The 21,142-nt window shown below is 36.7% G+C and overlaps 1 protein-coding gene across 2 annotated transcripts in view; it reads left to right on the top strand.

Annotated features, from left to right (window-relative positions):
• Nucleotides 1-21,142, top strand: part of MTA3 (metastasis associated 1 family member 3) — a 142,393-nt gene that overhangs the window by 94,594 nt on the left and 26,657 nt on the right. For both annotated transcript variants that reach the window (XM_074818021.1, XM_074818022.1), the window contains exons 15-17: nucleotides 926-1,012; nucleotides 6,275-6,421; nucleotides 18,234-18,265. In XM_074818021.1, the coding sequence (XP_074674122.1) occupies nucleotides 926-1,012; nucleotides 6,275-6,421; nucleotides 18,234-18,265 (266 nt within the window). The remainder of the gene's footprint in view (nucleotides 1-925; nucleotides 1,013-6,274; nucleotides 6,422-18,233; nucleotides 18,266-21,142) is intronic.

A 21,142-nucleotide genomic window follows, 5' to 3' on the forward strand; every position in this document is an offset into this window, starting at 1 on the left:
ATGCTTTTGGAAGACAGATAACCGAATCATTCTGAGTAGTTTAAAAAAAAAAAAAAAAAAAAGATAGTATAGGTCCAGTAGTCTTGGAAACTACTGAAACCTACAGTCTTGCGAATTTTTACCTTAGGTTGACTGACTTTGCTGTTTAAGCATGAACCTCTTCATAGTAGCACTTCTATGTTCGGGGCATTTAGACAGATTGTCTGCTTTCGTATCTGCAGTGTCTTTAAAGGTGTGAGTTCATAGTTGTAGCATCAAATTTAAGGTAGTTACTGAACTGCTTGTTTTCATTTACCTTGCAGGAAGTTTGAGACCTTTGAGCTCTGTCGTACTTGGTTACAGCTGAGCACTGTTCAAAAGTTTATAGTACAGGGGTTTTTTTTGGTTTTGTTTTTAAGCCTCGTCTTGCCATGATAGCCCCCGTGTTCTGTTTTACTTAAGAATGAAATGAATCACTGTACTATGCGAGTAAGAAATGACAGAAATCAGAGTCTCAACTTTAAATCCTTCTTACCTTTGTATTACCCCGTTTAGAGCCAGACAAGCTTGTAGAAAACAGTGAAGAATTCAATGTAAATTATTTTTAACAGCCAGAGCTCCTTTTATTTTAGTACTCATGTTTTCATCTGTTTCATCTGCCTAGCTGACTGTCTCCAAAAAGACTTTGTAAGCAAAAATGCCATCAAATTTGTGTTAGAACTTACACTAACTTAAAAAAAAAAATCATATTATCACTTGCATGAATGAGGATGTAGCCTCCCTTTAGGTATCCATCATTATGAGCACTGATGAAAAAGAAGAACATGTGCTAAAAGGAAAAAAGAAATTTGTGGTAAAAATGCAAGTCAGAAACTGGTTGGTGTGTCCTAATTGTATTTGTCATGGTAAAATATTTAAACTGAGTTTTATTCTTTAAAATTCTCAGATGCAGATCGACATTGTGAACTTGCTGGAAATCCTCTGAAGATAAAAAGCACCAGAAAACCACTGTCATGTATCATTGGGTATTTAGGTGCGTATCTGCCTCCAGAGAATGACAAACCAAATGAACATTCAGTGTGTACTGATACTTAAGAATCCTATATGCGTAGAATGAGAGATTTATGCTTTTAGTAACAAGAAAACTATAAAGTTAATAAATCAATAAAAATTCTGGTCCACTATCAGTTACAAAACTACATGACTGAACTTGCAGAATGTAGGCAGAAGGCCTTCTGATACTGGTTTAAAGAATCAGAAGACCTTCTGATACAGGTTTAAAATGAAACCTGATGTAATTTAGAATGTGAAAAACAGTCTGGTAGTCTAAATTAAAAAATAAGCGCTCAAAGGGGAGATGCTCAGTATGCTCAGTGTTCCTCTACTGTGCTCCTTGAATCCACTTGTAATACTCGTATGTACTTAAAAGGAGGAGACCTCAGACTGTCTCTCAGGAAGACACTGATCTTTTAATGTGATGACATAATTTTAAAAGATGCGATGAAATCTATACTGAGATCACAGTCAAGAGTACAATGAACTCACATAAGATAATGGGGAGAGGGGAAATTCTAGTAATTGTAATTCCTTATTAAAAAAATGAAAATCATCCTTTTTGCAAGGAACCAGAACTGACTATTAAATATTTACACAGCCATATAAGAAAGCCCAATGGCTTTCTATTAATCCTCAAATGAATATAGAAATCAATCCACTGATCAGAGAAACAGTGAATAATTCTGCACTGTATTAATCCCATTCTACAGAAGTGAAGCTGAGGGTAGAGCTCAGTCTAGATGTTTTGCTCAAAATTTCAATTAACGGGAGATTTTTTGTGGTAGAACAAAGTAAACAATAACAGTCTCTTAACTTAATGAAATAGAAAATAGATATTAATATAGTTATAATTGTTCTTCCACAATATCAATTTTAACAAAATCCAAACTTCAGAAAACTGGATAATGAAGAATTATTGCCCACTCTCACTGAATTTTGATTCCTTCTGCCCTGGAGTTTAAGAGAAAAGCCAGTGATCATTTCCTACAGGCATCCCAGCTGCGTGTGTAACGTATGTTGTCATTAGCATGGATGAGGAAAGGACTGCTTAGATTGTCTTGGTGGAGCTGTGGTTGTAAGAGGGGACAATCAGACAGGAGATGGTTCTCCTGGCTGACCCGTCTATGTAGTCGAAAGAAGAAATGGCAGTGTGTGTAGTAATCTCAGAAGATACTGCATGTTTTTAGTGCCATGTTATTTAGTCGGTGAGAGATTGTCTTGATACCTCTGGGAGCATAAGTCTGTATGTTTAATGGGAGTAAATGGACGAACAGTGTCAGACAGCATTATGTGTACTTAGGTGAAGGTTTTGTAGAAAGTTAACAGTGCTAAAATATACCAGGTATCTGTAGAGTCTGCTTAGCATTTGATTCTATGGGAAGTGAAAGTATCTCACTGCAGTTGAAGGCAAACAATATGTGTTACAGGGATATGAAGTGTACCGAGTGTATTAAATACATGAATCTGTATTACCTGTGTAAGGATGGCTAGAAAATAGCTTTTTGTTTGCCATTTAGCTTGGTAGGGTTTTTTTAGTTTGGTTTTTTGTTTGTTTGTTTATTTGGGATTTTTGCATGTTCCAGTGAATATGAATGCTTGCATTATTTTTCTCATAAAATTTAGTACTAAATATCACATCATAGCTTATCCAGGAGGTGTTTGTTTTCTTTTTAAAATTCCATCCATGCCATTCCCACAGACATTTATTGGCATACAGGTAACTGGGTGTGTCTCAGGGCACTACTATTCTCAGCCTGACTGGTAAGGCAGAGAGGATTTCAGTGCCCTGCACATCCTGGGTCATCGGTTCCCTTTATTGCTGTTCTGCTTCTTGGCTGCCAGTTCCACAGTTGAGGTAGGTTAAGCATTAAAAGTAGGCCCTGTCCTCTAGAGAACTGGGGCTAATCCCCTGTAATCTCTTCAGTCATCACTGTGCTTACTAAACAAACCCCCTGAGGTGAACCCCTTGGCTAATTAAATGTCCTCTATTACCTCCCAGTTAGGAGGAAATCAGGCTAACATTTCCAGCTGGGATGCGTGTTGAGATGCAATGAGAGAGAGGTGCAGCTGCTTAAGCACCTCTGGAAGCCAGGATACTTATTTAAGCAACTCAGTAGGACCATTCAACTTTTCTTTCTTTGCTTTGGATTTTTCCTTTTTCTTTTACCCTAGTGACATTAGTGGAAATGAGAGAAGTTTTTAGAGCTATTATTGCTATTTACTTGTTTGAGGCTGCAACCTGATCTTAAAGAGAGGGTTCCTACTATGTCGTTCAAGTATTGTTTCTTACTCCTGTTTTATTTCAGAAATGATTGTACAGTTTGAATCTAACCAACTGGTTATTGTTTGGGTGGTTTGGATGTTATAGTTAATTCTCCGAGTTAACAGATGGTACAGGTGGTGAGGAGATTTTCAGTGAAGTACTAAGCAATAGAACAAGGATAAGAGCAGCAGGAATTAAAAAATCCCTAATTACTGTTATTCCATAATACAATTTAGGCAAAACCCCTGAAATGTCTCCTTACCCCTCTCAGGTGTGATGAAGCAGCTAGGTAGAAAGTGCTGATCTAAAGCATGCAAATATTGAAGCAATTCTATACGTAGAGCATGAGTGAGTGTAAAGTGAAAAGATCCCACATGAAGGGCTTAATCCACTGGGGAGTGGTCCTGGCTGTTTAATTAAGTTTGTTTCTAGAACTTAAAGGGAGAGCTTGGTCTTGCTACCTTCCTCTACTGCAGAAAAAGAAAGGACAGCCTTTGCGGTAAACTAATGGAGGATTAGTGACCTCCAAACTGAAGAAAAGTCGAAGAAAGGAAATGCTTCCTTCTTCAACTGTTCACTCACCCCAAAAATACAAAATTACATCTCCTATCCGCTGCAGACAGAAGGAGTTTATGCGTTCTCGTATGTTGATGCAGCTGCTCGGATTATTGTGGTTGCTGCTGGAGCTCTTTGACAAAAAAGGTAATAATTTAGTGGTGTTAGACCTGAAAATTAACCATTTCTTTCAGAAAATTGGGAAAGATTGCCATACAAGCATTTTAGAATCCAAATTCCAATCATCTTCAGCAAACAGCACAAACCTTTCTATTTCAGTTTAAAGTTTTGCTTTAGCCATCAGTAGTGTTCATAACATTAAGCATGCTTCTGCTCCCATTTTAGTAAAAAAGCAAAACAGACATTTTTTCTCTATAGTATGAAAAATGGGACATGCCATGAAATTTGCTGTCTGCTTGGTGTTCCTAAACTCTTTTATATGAAAAGCAGATGAATACTGCAGTGAATGGCAGTAAAAAGCTCTCATCTTAAGTGGTGAGAAAATCAGTGACATCAAACTGGCCTTTACACACATTCCCAAATCTGCAGAACTGCCCTGAGCAATTACTTGTACCCTAGCTCTGTGCTGTTCTAACACCTGCCTGTGCATGACCCTACTCTACTCTTTCTTATCTGACCCTCTTGAAGCATCTTGGATGAGGGGGTTCATGCTTTAAGAGTATGATTGCAAGCAGTAACCAAACCAGTGGTTAGCATTTAAGCAAAGTCATTTCAAATGTGAAAATTATTGACGTTGTCTCCTCCTGGCATGCTCTTCCCAGTAAGTCTGGCCAACTCACTCCTTTCCACCTGTTTGGATACTGATGAAACTGTTTGGCTGTCCCATCTTTATGTATCTGCCTTTTAAAGGTTATCACGATTTCTCGCAGCGCACTCCCAGCCTCTCCTGCAGCCCCGGGTGGGTGGAGTGAGTGCCTGCAGGCTGTGTGTGAAGGCTTGCTGTGGGAGCGAGAGCGTGAGGCCAGGCAGGCAAGCACTTGGATATCAGACTTCCTTGGAATTTCTGAAAGAGGAAAAACCTGCTATCGCAGTGGACTTTGACTGTGTGCAATGGTTTCTGTTTCTCCTGCGTGATAGCTGTGAGCAGCAGAGGCTGGAGGGCCTCCTCCTTGGATGCCTGGCCTCACTTTAGGTTTTTCATGTTCCCAGCTTCTGTGCTTTATTTTATAAACAGAAAAGCAGAAAGAAACACTATTCAGGAGGTGCAAACGTGGGCTACAAATGAGAAAGTACTTAATTTTTGTCTTCTGATCTTGCTCCCCTTAGGCATCTGACCCTCCTGACCTGTCTCCCAGCCCCTCTGCCCTCGCATTCTCAGCCCAGAGGTCTCTCCTGCTCCGTGGGGAATTCGGGTGGCTGGCTGTAATCAGGCTGCCAGCACCTCACAACCTGCGCAGTGCCAGCAGCGGGTGCCCTGTGGCTGTGTCAGAGGGATGGGGACCTGCCCTCTGGCAGTCTGGTTTCCCTCACAAGTTTGGGTCTGTCCGAGGACGTACACAGTGGTGGCATTCTGAACCCAAATGTGTGGTGGGAATAAGTTAATTGCTTCAGCAAATTCCTGGTGCAGGACAAGCGGACTCTACTGAGGCTTCCTTTTGCCACTTTTATCTGGCAGATAACTGAGAAATTTCCATATAGCTGTATCAGCTTTTTGCAAACACAGCAGCTGCCACCCTGAAGTGTGCTGCCCAGATGCATTTCACTGCCTCTTACCACCTTTCATCCTCCTTCTCCAAAATAATCCTGCTCCATGAACCATATTGGATACTCTGGGATGTTCAAAGCTCCCCAGTAGTGACTCTGTATGAAAGTCTGGCAGTACCTGGGAACCCAGTGCAGTCTTAACAATTTTTGTGTTTCTCATGTGGTTTTGAGGTAGTTTTACCTTCAGAGCCCTGCTGTGGCTGACCCCCTGACTCCTGCACCTGGTGACTTGTGTTTGGGAAAGTCCCTTAAAGCTTGTTATTGTGACAGAAAATATTGAATAGCTTGAGGTATTGAGGTGATTTCACTGTAGTAAAATGCTTTTATTTGCTTGCTAAAAATTCTGTAGGAGTGTAGCTCCAATACAAACCTCAAAAGGGTCGGAAAAATAAACACAGACCTGTTTCAGATTGATTTGTATTATCAGTTCAACCTCTGAAATCCTTATGCATCTACACCGTAGTATTGAACTTGGACAATCTAAAGTGAAATAGATTTTTCTTACTTGCAGGAACTGTGGGTATGAAGACTTGTGTTTGAATTGTTATGCAAGGTCCTGTAAACACACTCATGCAGAAGAAATTTCCTTTCCTTTCACTAGAAATTTAAATGTAAATTTAGTATGTTGAATAGACTATTTTTAGTATGTATAAAACTATGTATAATTTTTCTCTCTCTCTCTTTTATCTCAAACAGAGATTCATCCAGCAGTGAAACCCAATGTAATCAGGTCAACACCAAGCCTTCAAAGTCCAAGTGCAAAACGGCTGCTTGCACCCTCCAATCACTCTTCATTAAGTATTTTGGGAAAAAGAAACTACAGCCATCATAATGGTCTTGATGGTATGTGAAGGAATATAAAAGGAATATCTTTTAATGCTCTAAATTGCAAAACTTTCTGCCAACCTGAGAATACATTAAATAAGGGGGTGCAGACCAACCAAAATGTAAGATATGGATAGTGTGTTTATAGCATAGATTCTTAATGCAATGAGTGGTGGTGCTTATCCATTGAACGTGGATATATTAATGCCATCTCTTACAAAAACTGCTTTTACCTTTTTTCTTACTAATCTTGATATAAAAGGACCAGAAAATAATAAAACAAGTTTGGTGAAGGCAGAGATGCAACACATTTTATTTTGGCTTATTGCATTTTTATTTGAAGAAATATTTTGCAGATATGCAAGACCTTTTTAATTACTCTGAAATTACTTGATATGTACTGGGCTTGCTAGTTTGCAGCCAATCTCTTTGCTCATATGTGAATTCTAAACACGGCTTAGTCTGGATTCTCAACAGTGTGATTTGTAACAGAGGGAAGATAGCTCTGGCATCTTGCAGCACAAGACGGGCGTCACAGAGTCATTTAAAACAAGAAGTAGTCCTGGCAGTAAGGACTGGTGGAAGGTAGGAGCTCCTTAGAAAGTGACTGTCTCTGCATTTATACCGCTTGCAGACGAGGAAGCAAAAGGAGTATCACAGAGGTACAGGAGAGGCTTTTCCTGTACACCATGCAGCACACTGTGTAGCAGGACACTGTGCAGCAGGGTATAATTTGTTTGGGTTCGCTTTTTTCCAACAGCATTAGAAATTTGTGTAAAGAAGCCATATAAATATGTTTACTTAAGATATACAATAATTTACAGCATTCAAGTAAATGTCACTTAGGCTTCTGTAAGAGAGATGATGTTTAAGCCTGGTGTATCCAGCCGCTTCATTACCATGTGGTGCATATGGAGAGCAGATAGGAAGCTGTGCAAAAAAGTGATGGAAATCTGTGGATAAGACTAACTTCCCAAATTATTTTTTATTCTGAAAAGTGACTGTGTATTTCTGATTTTTTTTTTTTTTAAATTGTTACGAAAAAGAAAGATTTTCAACTGGAACTGTGAACAGTTTCACCTCATGTCCAGATAAGAGGAGAATCCAGCAGGATATAATTTGTTGGCACTGGAAAGAAATGCATGCATTCCTGAAATGTCTTTTTGTGAGATATAACTTCTGTAAGCCATTAGCTTATCTGTTCTGTAATTGAATAAAGTTGTTGAGATTAGAAATCTGAAAGAAGTTAGGCTCTGAAATATGCTTTTCAGGACAAGATCTGCACAAAAGAGGTGACTGTCTGTTTTCATGCTTCACAGAATAGCTTGAGGTAAAACTGAGAGGGACTTGCCTTTTAGACAAGCTAATAGAAACACTATTTCAAATACAGGAAGAAAAACTTGATCCATTATCCATCATCTTCCCATAATGATCATGTTTTTCTGTTGCTGCCAATGCTATTTGTATCTTGCAGTAAAAATACCTACTGTACATTTAATAATACCTAGATAGAAATCACTATGTACTTTGACAAACTGTGCTTATTTAGTATACACAGAAGAGAGGATCTCTTGGACCTCTGCTCAGTGTGCACACAGCCATTACACAGCAGGCAAATAGTGTGCATGGCAACACAAGCTATTCAGTGGACCAAGATGGCAACCATGTGACTTGTACTTGGAAGAAAAGAGGATGACATTAATAGGCATAGCCATAAATGCTGTATTTCTACTAGTCTTTGGGTGTGAAGTTCTGCAGGGATGGTCTGGTAGTTGCTGCATGGGAATGTGGACAAAGGCTCCTTTCCCCCTCCACCAATGCTGACCATTAGACAGGACTCTCCATGTGAGCTTTGAGTGGTGAATGACTTTAACCTGGAAGTAAAGGTGATGTTACATGTCTACTGCAGAGAAGGCTGTAGCAATAAGTTCAAGGTAAACATTATTATGATTATGTCCCTCCTTATGTCCCCATAAGGAGGCATGCTTGGAAGTCTTTAAAATTTTTCTTCTATTTAGTACAGATATTCTCTTCAAAGCAAAGAATGTATAAAACCAGTCATTAGCCACTTGATGAGTTTGTATCAAACAGCTAACTGCGTTAAGGCAATCTGCACAAAATAACATGTAGTTTCAAAAATTAGTATTGAGAACTGCAAGTCGTTGCTTTAGGTGATAACCATTTCTGCTTATCTATTTCCCGTGAAAACATAGCTTAGTGGAAAGCATATATCCTAAATAACTGAATTCTATGTTTTCTCAGCGTAAAAATGGCTATTTTAGTATTTAAAATGGCTATTTTAGTATTTAAAATGGCTATTTTGGTTCTTAAACTAGCCCCTCTCTTTAATTAAAAGCATGCAAAGAAAAAGCAACAAACCAGTAGTAATGATACTTAACTGCACAGGTCCTCTGTTCCTTTTGATTTAAAAATTATTACCTTCAATATTTACCATTTGACTTCCCCTCTGGTTATTGGTAAATATAAAATACATTTTTTTGGCTGTAATTTATCTAGCTTCTAGCAAAAACTATCTAGCTACACAGCAAGAAATCAGTGACCAGATCAACTTGGGAAATGGTGGTTTCTGTATAATTGCACCACGATGTACCATTTGTACAATGACAGGTTTTGCCAACTTACAGAGTTTTAGTGTTACTATAAATATACTAAAAAGCTTTTTTTGGTTCCAAAATACTATCGATAGTTGCAAAGTTTATTGCATTGTGTCAATTAACAGTATCCAGAAAGCCTGCTATGGAGCTGTTGATATATTCTGTCTTTCAATGCATGCTTTGATGAAATGAGCAAACAAAAAGGAGCACAGTGGGCTTATATTAAGTCTTATCTCTTGCTATTTTCATAATGTTAATGTTATTGACATAAAAACGTCCACATGTTTGGGTTTGCTTTTTTCCAACAGCATTAGAAATTTGTTGTAAAGAAGCCATATAAATATGTTTACTTAAGATATACAATAATTTACAGCATTCAAGTAAATGTCACTTAGGCTTCTGCAAATATATTTTTAGATTGGCATATTTAAAGTCAGTCGTACTGCCTAGGTGAATTGAGTGCCATATTTTAACAGAATTTGTTATTAACAAGATAATAATTATTGGCTCAGAACAGTGTAATATGGAAATGGCAGTTCTTTATGCCTGTATGGGGGAGTGGGGAAAGATTGTGAGAAACATCATTAATATTTGGTTTAATGATTTTAGGTGTAATAAACAAGAACACGATTAGCATATCTTAGAGAAGTCTTATGTTGGCTTGAGTCTCGATTTTGGCCAATGCATCACAAGTTTTCCTTGCATTTTTCTGTGGATACACCTTCAGCAAGAGTTTGGTGCAACTGATAGGGGTGAGGAGTCTGTCATTTCTGATTATTATTGCTCGCTCTTTATTAAGAGTGATGAGGGAGCTCATATGTCTCTTCATAAATGATGAGGCTTGTGCCCTGGTATCTTGCTATTAGCTGATCTGAGTGTCAGTCACTGATGGCTGAGAGATGTAGTTGTAGTTGTGTGCATGGACCCATGTATAAGGCATAGACATAAGTAAAATTGCACTGCTTAAGCACTGTGTGTTGTAACTAGCTAGATAGAAGGTCTTTTAGTTGTTTGTGTCCTTTATTCTAGGTGGGAGAATTTTTCTGGATGGTCTTAGAAAAGTGTTTTTCCTTTTATTTTCAAACAAAGCAAATCTCGCATTCTGTACGATGGAATGAAAAATGCCAGAAAGCTTTTTTCCGTTCTGGAAATAAATCACAGTACTTTGGGGAGTTTTCATGTAATATGCATGCTGGTGCTTTTAACTACTCTGAGATGCAGTATTTCCACTGCTGCTGAAAATAAAGTCAACACAAGATGTTTAAGTGGTTCTCAGTGGTGAAGACAGTCTCTTTCAAATGGGAAAATTCCATCTTCAGAAAATCACAACGTTGCAGGAAGTTACGTGTATCCAATTTTATGACTGGAGTTGATGATGGGAAGATTTAGGTGTGACTGTAAAGTGCTTTGTAGATATTTTGAATCTGATCTTTAAATTACAGTGTCTGAAATTATTCCGAGCAATTACTTTCACCCACAAGCTGCTTAACTGTGAGCAACAGTACATCCAAGTAGTCAAGTTTCATGTCAGGCTATTGTTTTGGCAGGGTGAGTAATGATAATTTTCTTTATAATATTTGGAAAGATCAGGTAGAGGTATTTTACATGGGTATAATCTCTGTCAGCTGGCAGGCATTTCCTTACTTTTACATACATCAGAACCAGAATATCCACAGGATGTCCAAGATATTAACGTCACTAATGAGGTGTGGAAATCAGTCTGTGCCTGTTGATACCATTTTGATGACTCGTGGGCAGAAGAGAACCCATTGTTCATAGCTGAAGAGACTTTAATCAACAGCCCTGATCCTCTTTCTCTCTTCCCCTGCCCAGACCTTTAATGCTGTATTTCAGGCTGAGATATGCTGATGCCTTCAAGAGGATTCTTTCAACAGTCAGATTTCTTCAATATACTGAAGTATGCAGCTATATCTAAGAATGAGACAGCAATTTTTGGGTCTGTTTTCCTTGGAACCCACACATCTCTGGCACAGCAAGATGAGAAAGTGACATGAGCAATTGGCAAAGGAAGAAAGTCCTCAAAAAAATTTACCTTCTCTCTTAGATGCTATTTTGGTCAATCCTCTCTCTCTACTTATGACTAATAATATTGGCTGTTGAGGAGATATGCAAGGAAGAAAGGCTTATATTTCACTCCTATTTTTCCATGGGGAATTTGAGACTCTCTTTTGACAAACACATGAAAATATAAGCAGCCTAACTGGCAAGCAGGGAGACTGGAGCCTTTCCTGCCCTAAATTTTCTTGAGACAGATAAAACAATCCTAATATGTACTTCATCATAATTAACTTCACATAACCCTATGTGAAGGTACATTAGAGGGAAGGAGTTTTCACTGTAGGATGTAATTTCTCAAGAGAGAGAGTTGTTTTTTCTCAAAGGTGTCTGATCATTGTTATCACAATACTATTTTTTGGTAAACATGGAGATGTTCTACTGTGGTGGCAAGCTATCAGGATTAAACGCATACCAGAAAACATCTGGCACTCCATTACTTTAAAAAATAAACCCTTAAATTTTGTCTTACATATTAATAAACTATAAACCTACCTAAATTTTTATAAACCTCATTTTACATACCAGTGATTTCCAACTGAAAGAAGAAGAAATGAGATGTGATACACAAGCTACTATGTGAATCCACTTTTGCCATTTCTTCCATGCTGAAACACAGAGTATGACTGATGTTGAATTGTGTATACCCACTCTTCCCAAAAGGGAGAAACAAAAGTTATGTTCCATGGTCAGTTTTTCCTCTGAAATTTGCTTTGGGCATGTGCATTCTAACTTTGTTCCTTGGTATAGCCAGCAAATGTTTTGAAATATTTGGCTACAGATCTCTTACTGAAATGTGTGCACTGATACTGATGGAAATGTGAGCATGAAAAGTAGATCTCTCTGGAAAAAATGATGTTGTGTTACTGTCATTTACTGGAGAAGCAGAACACTATGAAAAGGGTGTTTATGACTCTTAGTTATTTCCCAACATATATTACGCAGAGCGTTTCTTTATGTCAAGATATGAAATGATTTATGGTAAGAGCCTTGTCGTGCCTTTCTATACAAAGTCATTAAAGCCATCTCTGACCCTCAAGAGATTAACCGAACAACCTTTTTACCTTTGTTTTTTGCAACTTGCCCAAGAGTAGCCAATTTGTGTCTATTCTCACTGTCCAACTGGAAGCAATAATTTAAAATATTTAATAGAAAACTAAAATGCTCTTAAAGCTTGCATTTCTGTGGTCAGCATATTCACTTGTTTTTGCAGAGGTACAAATGTTGATACTGGAGATGATGAACTAGTGATAACCTTCAGAGCCCAAATTATGTACCTGGAAAATGACACAGGCCTTAATTACCCCAGGGTATTATTGCTGACATTGTCAATCATTTGTAGAACTAAGCTACTACATCTTGTTTGCACGTCTTAAGCCTTTTTTTTTCTGTTTAAATTTTTGTATTATAAAACAATGTTTTTCCTTCAGTTTGCTTACAATGAGTTGATGATTCCTCCTTCCCCACTTTGGTCTTCCTTCCTCCAACCCCAGTGATGCAAATGACATTGGGACTTAACATGAAAAATAATCAACTAGGAGGAAAATATTTTTGCCTGAAAAATAGGACATATCTCCCCCCCCCCCCCCCGCCCCCCCGAATTTCATAAAGTTGAGAAAATGGTTTATTGTCTTGCAATGATAAATGCGTGGTCATCATTTGCCTATATTGAATTCACGTTACAATTACCTCCCAAGTATTTGAGGTTCTTTGATTGCAAATAAAAGAACAGGCTTCCATTCTGTGTCCGAAGACTGCTCAAACTGCACTTATTTTTTAAGTGAGTAAAGGTAAGCAGTGTAACTTCTCTGTGATGAACTTGGTCACAGGAGGACTTGGGAGGAGCAAAACCATTTCTGCAAACCCATGTTTCCTTGAATTTCCTCTGAGAAAGAACTGTTCCTTCTAAATGTTAGCATAGCATAGCGCTGTGTTGTGGGTTTTTTAAATACATACAGCGATTGCTTTTGTTTTGCCAAAGTCAAAATACAATTTCCATTCAACAGTAGTTCTCAGGCTTACTGTATCTTGTGAAATGCGAGTTATTTCCAAGGATGCAAGTACACTAGAAATTGTAGAGGGGATTTTTTTTTTTCTTTTATTTCCTTTCTTTCAAAAATGTTTCTTTGGATTTATAAGGCTTCTTTACCCACATTTGATTCACAAAAAGCACAAAACTAGAATCACATTCATGCTTTGATGCAGCACTTTGAGTGTGCCATATATCACTTACATTTTGTTGTACCAAGAAAATGAAAGCTTATGAAAAGATTATAGCATTGTATCTCTCTATTCACCAGTGTAACACGTGCTTCTGATAACTGTGATAACAGCAGGGGTTAGAAAGAGCAAGCTATGTGGGATCACAGGTGGAGGAGAAGGCATTTCATGCTGAACTGCCCCATTTCTGCTGCTGAATCAGTGGGGTTTTTTATATACAGGTAATGTGTAGGCATGAAATTGCTTTTCTAATTGGCAGAATAAATCAGCTCTTAAATAGTAAGAACAACACTACAATTAAGTTAGCATTTAAAACACAATGCAGATAACCAGAACCTAATTCCTGGAATCGCTACTTTCCCCTAGTATTATTTTAAAGAATTAAAGTTGCAGAAAGAGAATCCTGTCTGTTGGATAACAGGATTAGCAGCGTATTACCTCGTGAATTATGTGTTCTGGACTCAAGACCTGGAGTTCGTACTTAAAGTGCTTCTGTGTATTATTACTGTCAAGTAAGTTGATTATTTTTTGTAAGATGTGATTGCAGAGCAATAGTTCTTAACAATTCCAGTACATAATGTAATAGGGAAGGCACCTTCAGAAAGTGCTTAGGTAGTGTAACTGGAAAGATTCTGCATCTGGGGAAAATGCTTTGTGATAATTTTGTATGGTTTTGTGCTTTTTGCTTTTCTTGTCTGTATATTATTTCTCCAGTGTTTCAAATTTCTGTCTGGGGAGACTAAGAGTCTTCCTCAAATTAAGTCAAACTCATTCTTAGTATGATTGTAAGATAGATATATATATATATATATAATTTTTTTTTTAATAATAGTTTAGAAGTAACACTTACTGTCACTTGTTCAGTTGCTACAAACTGGTAGGAAAAAAAAATGATGTTTGATTACTTAAAATATTCATAACCCAAGTGGAGAAGAAATAATGAAACAGTGTTCCTTTCTCAGCTTATTTCATAAGATAGTCCCTCCTGGGTGAAAAGGTTCATTATAGTCTTATGCACCATGGTAAACTGAGAGTGTTACTAGGATTAAACACCTCTGCTATTGCCTGTCTGCCTTTATTTTCCACATGTCTAAATGACATTATCCTGAAGCATATTTATTCTGGAAGGTTTAGAAAAAGGGCACCTTTCACCCACTAGTATTGCTGATGACCCCATTAATATAAAAGAGAAAGATGAATATCAGATAACTAAGTTTCTTATCAGCAGAACTAAAGAATGACACTTAACACATGAACACCTGGAAAAGGACTGGAGTGTGAGTAAGGATGTGGTTTCTGTCCTGGCTCAAAGAGCTCTTAAGCGGGAAAAAAAAAAATGTTGCTGGGGAATAATATGTAAATCTGGAATAATTCTGTAGCTGGCACCATCCCTTAGCAGTGGACTTTTTCTGTTTTAGCCTTAAATGGTTTTACAGTGGGAAATTTTATAGTCTCCTACTGCCTGTAAACAGAGAGAAACACTTGATTGGTCAGTGTGGTTGGAGAAGCAACTTCTAATGTGAGGAAATTTCTTTTTACACCTTATCATCTCTATTTGAGTTCACATAAATACGTTGTAGAAAGAGCATAGGAGCATCCTAAGCAGTTTCTGCCATTGGTGCATCAATTTCTCCACAACAGTAAACTTCTAAGTGTCTTGTCAGTATTGAAGTTGCATTTACTGTCATTTACTCACATCACATCACCAGAACCCCTTGTAAATGACATTGTCTGACTATTTCTGTTTAAAGTGGAGTAATCCACTTCACTAGCACTTCATCGGCCCTAAGGAGAGAATCATTCTGTATCCTGGAGTTCCCTTTCTACTGAAGAAGCGCAAGTACAGATTATTGCCTTACACAAAATAATTTTCTATAAGAACTCATTCACAAACCAAGTGTCTAGTGGTACCAGTTTCACTGAAGTTCAACCCTGATTATTTGAATTCCCTAATGCGTTCTAAAACTTAACAGATAAAACTGAAAATCCAAAGTTTTGTTTTCTGTTCTGTTGAACACCAAGACATATTTGTGGTTTTTAAATAAGCTCTGTTGCCCTCAAGCTGCATTGGAGGTTGCACTGGTGTGCAGACCTTTTGTAAAACGTGCCTTTTTGAGTGCTGCATGACTGCCTTTTTAATTGAAAGCAAGGGCTTTCTTCCTTAGTTGCCTTAATTAAAAGCAAAGTTTTCCACAGAATTGGCTGGTGTGTGTTCATGCATAAACATTGGTCAGAATCCTGCCAAATCTGGGTGTAATTATTTTCTGGAAGAAATCAGTGTCTCCTCAGTTCTAAAATCTGAATATTTGGGTATCAGAGTATGTAAGAGTTTAAATTGTATAACAACGGCACCTTAATTAGTAGTCTGTCCTAGATCCTAGAATCTTTTGACTATGTCTACTTATTAAACAGTTCTTTCTGTAGCTTTTTATTTATAGATATACTCAGGTCTTTCTAAAAGATGTTTGGCAACTTAGATGACATTTCAGTATCTACAGCAGTAAAAGCAAAGAAAAGATGTGCAAAAACCAGAGAATTTTTATTGTATGATATAACACAGGGATATTACTCCACAAATATAACAGATCTTTCTTCACTTCTTTGCTTGGTTTTATTGATAGGTTATCAATATGGTAATATGGTGGAGTTAATACGCTGTTTAACAGCCTCCAGGTCATTCAGCTCAGTTCCCTTTAGGGAGATATTCTCTCTCTCTCTCAGTTGTCTGTGGAACTGAGAGGGTGAGTGAGTATTTTGGGACAATCATGGCTAAGGATAGTTTTTTTAGATTTGGCATATAAAGTTATGCCAAAAGCATAGCACCTCTGAGGAAGAGTGAAGATTTTATTACTAAGTATCTAGGTATAAAGAGTATGGATTTTTGTTTGTTCACTTTGATCTTTTTGGGGGTGACTGGAAGTGCTGTATAACGTATCTTATCTGTATTTCAAGAGAGAAGCCCCATCCTTTTTGTTTAACCTGTTAATTCTGCTTAAGTTGAGGATTCCTAGGAAATGTAGTTGTGCTCCTGAAGATAGGTTGGTGGGTTTTTTTCTGGGTAGTTGGGTTTATAAACAGAATGAGTCCTAGTCTCAAGAGTTATTCAGGTGGTTATACCTCCATGAATGCAGTCTCTGGGTTTTCCCAGGAACGTTCAGGTCCTGAAATGTTATTTCACTGGGATGTCGAAAAAATAAACAAACTTGTAAAAACAAAAATAACTTTGCCGTGAAGATAAAAATTGAATAGGTTATAGAGTTCTTCACTCTACTGTGATCTTTTCTTACTTTATAACAGTGCCAAATATATTCAGGTATCAGGAAACAGGAGACTGTCGCAGTATTTAATTAAAACTTGCCTGGAGGACTGTGACCTAAATGTATTTTTATATATGATAATTTTTGTGTGAAAAAAGAGAGGAAAAGGGGGCTGGGAGAGAAGCTCGCAACTAAAATATCAGTGGCTTTAGGTAGGTTTTCACATTACAGAACCTTTATCAATGGGAAGTTATTGATACCTGTACTGATTTTTTTTTTTTTAATCAGATTTGATTAAGGATGAAGGTTTGTACAAATATAAATGTAAACTAGATACAGGAATTACTGCTGAATATAGGACTGAAGTTTCTAAATAGTTTGAGATGTTTAAAACTGGCTTGCCTTTGTTTCTATCAGTGATTGAACTATACCTTCAGACTGGTTAAGATGACTTCTCAAAGTGAAAGAGAAGCACCAGTTTGAGAGTGTAATTGCCATTTTTTCAGAAAGAGGTGTGCAGTTGTTCTTTTTCATGTCCTTTTCATGTCTTTAATACTATTTTTAACAATAACAAAACCCCTGGAGAATTCTTCATGTAAGTGATGCCAGTTGAGACCCCCATAAGAATCGCAATTTGGAACCAGGGCAAGAATAACTAATCCATTGTAATTATTGTACATTTATCTCACTTGCTGATTTGAGACTCTGCTGATTCAATTCATGCAGAATTGTGTACATTTTACCCAGAACTGCGAGTAATGTTGATAAATGTCTCTTCCTTAAGAACTCTGTGTACTATAGCTGATATGATGACTTACCCAAATTTTTGAGCAAGTCTGTGAGATTGCTAGTATCATCGTCTTCCATCTTATAGATCAGCGGCAAATTTTCTTGCATTTTTTTTTAATTGTTTAGTTACAGAATTTATACTGCTTCGAAAAAGAACACAACTGTAATATGTAGCATTTTAAAGCCAAAGAGGGTGAGATTTCTGTCCTTGGGGGGAAAAAAAGGAAACCTTATTTAATTTAAACTGCAGGGTGAAATCTATCTTAGCCATTGGCCTAGTAGTGATTCCTCTGCAATTTTATATAAATATAATTGTGAGTTCAGTTGACTGACTCCTGATTTATCATATAGGAGAGAATAATTAAGGTTTCTGGATGTTACACTTCTCAATATACTTTGTCAATTTCAAACTGAGAATCCATCTCAAAATTCTCAGAAAAAGGATCGTCTAGTTTTATAAAGCTTTTTCAAATGATGGAATAGTAATGGAATTATGCTGATACTGTTTGTATTTTTTTCTGCAGAGCTAATCCTCCATGTTAAATGATGCCATATGTTAAAAGTAAAATGAGAAAAACCACTTCTTGAAACATGAATTATGAATTAGTTCCATTTTTATATTTTCTTGCAGAAGAGGATAATTAAGCAAAGAGAATGAGTGCAGTTAACACCAATCTATAGTGTGCCGTATATTTTCAGGACCAGTGATGTTTCTTGTGCTCATTTTCTGAGGAATCTTTCAAATCTCTGCATTTTTGATATGTTCGTTGTAGCTGAAGAGTAGCATCTTAGCCTTCAGGGTGAGCATCAAAAAACAGGGCTTTTATGGATAAAGATTATACTCTAATATGCTGTGCTTCTTTTGTTTTCCAGAATCATCCAGCCATACAACAAGAACAATAATGGTAAGTGTAGAGGAGATTATAGGTATCGACCTATCTATAGATGTGTTTTTTTCTTTGAAAATAAAGTGGGATATGATAGTATCCTAAGCCATTGGCATGTTTTTTTATAAAGTCCTTTATCACTGTAGAGATAAAATGAGTCTGTCTGCTACCACATTTCATGGGAAATCTTGGAAAAAATGTGAGGTTGAATAATTTAAGTAGCAGTGCTGTCGGTTTGAATAGGTGAAAAATCCAGTTACAATTCTGTGTGTTACGTGTTTAATTGATTTTTGATATGTCAAAGTTGATAAAAATCTTTTCCATTCTATGTGTATCACATGTCAGAGCACATTTAAAGTTCAGAACAATAGCTGAGTAATTTCTGGCATCATATTCCTGTGAAGCTGGTTTCTGACTTTACCTTGAGTTTGACAGTTTGGGTTCCAGAAACAGAGAAATGTTTAAACAGATAGATACATCTTCAACAATGAGATTTAAAAGTTTCATGTGTAAAAATGTTATGGATTTAGTGTCTATCTTGGGTTTTTATAGGGTGAGAAATTTCATTAGTCTCTTTCTGTTTCAAACTCCTAATAAAATTTAGGTAAGGACTGAACAAAATTTCACATTAAAAAAACCTTTCCCTGACAGGCAATGTTTCATGCCTATCCTGTAAGATGTTTCTAGGGGGGACTATCCACTTTCGGAAAAAGACCAATTTTTGAAGCAAGTTTTCAAATTTTAGAATAAAAACCCAACAAAACATGATGTGAGCTTGTTTGTTTTCATTCCTACAGTTTTCAGGATGCCCCTTCAAATTTAGTGCCTCTTCTCTATGTATAGCATTTGTGGGACATGTAAATTCCGACACAGATACTTGATTCAACAGGGAACAACGGGTAAATTTAGTTCACTAGCTTTATCATCAATAGTCATTAATAGTCCAGTGCAAATCGATAATAAATATGTAAGGACTACAGATCACAAAATTTCAAAATAGTAGAGATATGTTTGGAAAAAGTGATGTTTTTTACTGGATGTGATATAATCCTTCTTTGTCATGAATTTGGTTTAAATAGACCTACTTCAAAATAAGATGCTTAGAATTATTTAACTGTATTCCTCTGCTATAAAATTTCAGAAGGAATTGAAAATTTTTTCGAAATTTCTTTCAAATCCTGCATTGGTGTCAGGAAAAGAGCTAGAGGTTAATGCTGAAGCTGGTGAAAACTTCACTTTTCATTTCCCTTTATTTTTTTTCTGTATTAATTTTACTCTGAAGGTAGCACATTTTGTCAGTCTCTCTTTTCCATTAATGTATCAAAACAGACCCAAAGAAATGGGGGTTTTGCCTATATAAATGTGTCCTCACACCAAAACATGGCCAAACTTTAAAGAGATAAGAGAAAGGTTTTTAAATAACTTGAGTTATTGAGGTTCCTGTGTCGTGAACCCCTCCAGACCTCTCTGCTGACAACTGAGACAATTCAGACTGTTCTGCAGTCAATGTGCAGTAATTGTCCGTTGCACCTAAATAAATAAAAAGACAATTTAAAGTAAGTATTCTGTTTAGTGTGAAAAGTTTATAACAATATGTCCACTCTTCTCTACAATTAAAGCATAACTGAATGTATAATGGAAAATTTCATACTCTCCAATGAGTAGGTAGAATATGTCAGTAAAGCCAGAAAATATACTATTCCTTGCATTAGAAATAGTATGAGATTATCTATTTAATAGACATAGTAAAGCAATACAGCTGAGATCCATTTTTGAATGACTACTGCAATAAATAATTACTCTGAAATAAAGTCCCCTTTTTCTGGCTGATTATGATTAATATTGTAACAGATAAAAAGTTAAAGCATGATCTTTAGTCAGTCAGGATATGACAGGTATAGCAGCAAATCTCTACATACAGCCTCAGATGCTTTGATGCAAAAAAGATTTTGTCTTACCAAGGCGAAGTATTTGAACTCTTTTTAAGTTGCATTTATAGGTAGTGAAATAACGTAAGGCATTAAAATCTGATCTTGTCTCTGAAGATTCAGATTTACGTTAAAATCAAAGCCAATGAGGAACAGAATGTAATTTGCTAAGGTAAAAGTGCAGTTTTTCTGAGAACATTACAAGAATTCTTCTTCTGTATTTAGATACAATGATGTCTCCCTATTTTTTGTTTCAGATTCTTGTTCAGAAATATAAGAAACTAGAAAATTCTTTAAGGGTCTGTGTGAGGGGAGGGGGAGGGAGGGGATATTCTATGTTTTAACTATAAAATAAATTTCCTCACATTCTGTGGATAGATTAGTCTTTCATTACTAATTTACTGATTTATATAAATAAATATTAACTTCAAAATGCTGCTTTTAAAGACATGTTTTTTTCAGAGGCTATATAGCTTTTATGTAATTTCCATGAAAACTATAAACATTGTAGTATTATAGCTCAGATGCTTTGGAAAGTCAGCTGTCATCTTTTTTTTTTTTTTTAACCTCCTGCACAGAAAAATCATTGACTTGGACTTTCATCATTACATCTATTCTAGGTGTCTTGTGAAAGGTTTGATAGAAAATCAGGAGTTTCAAAAGTAATACTTGTGTTGACTTTTGGGTTAATTTCTCGTATGTGATCTGTTGTTTGAAAATCTTTGCTTTTTTAATAGCCTTTGGGTTTCTTAAATGAAATTCTAAACCCAAAATGGATGAGTGCCTGCATGCTAGTATCAACATTTGCAACTCCATGCTGTGTGGAGCCTGTGTTTTGTAATTTTTGTATTCATGTCAAATCTCTATGAATAAGTAAACTAAACCAGCCCTGAAACCTTGATGCTTATTTGCCTTTGCAAATAAGAACACTTCAGGTGTGGCAAAACAGAATCAATACCTGATTTAA

Source organism: Strix aluco, chromosome 3, assembly GCF_031877795.1.
Source record: "Strix aluco isolate bStrAlu1 chromosome 3, bStrAlu1.hap1, whole genome shotgun sequence".
In the NCBI taxonomy this organism is placed as follows: Eukaryota; Metazoa; Chordata; class Aves; order Strigiformes; family Strigidae; genus Strix; species Strix aluco.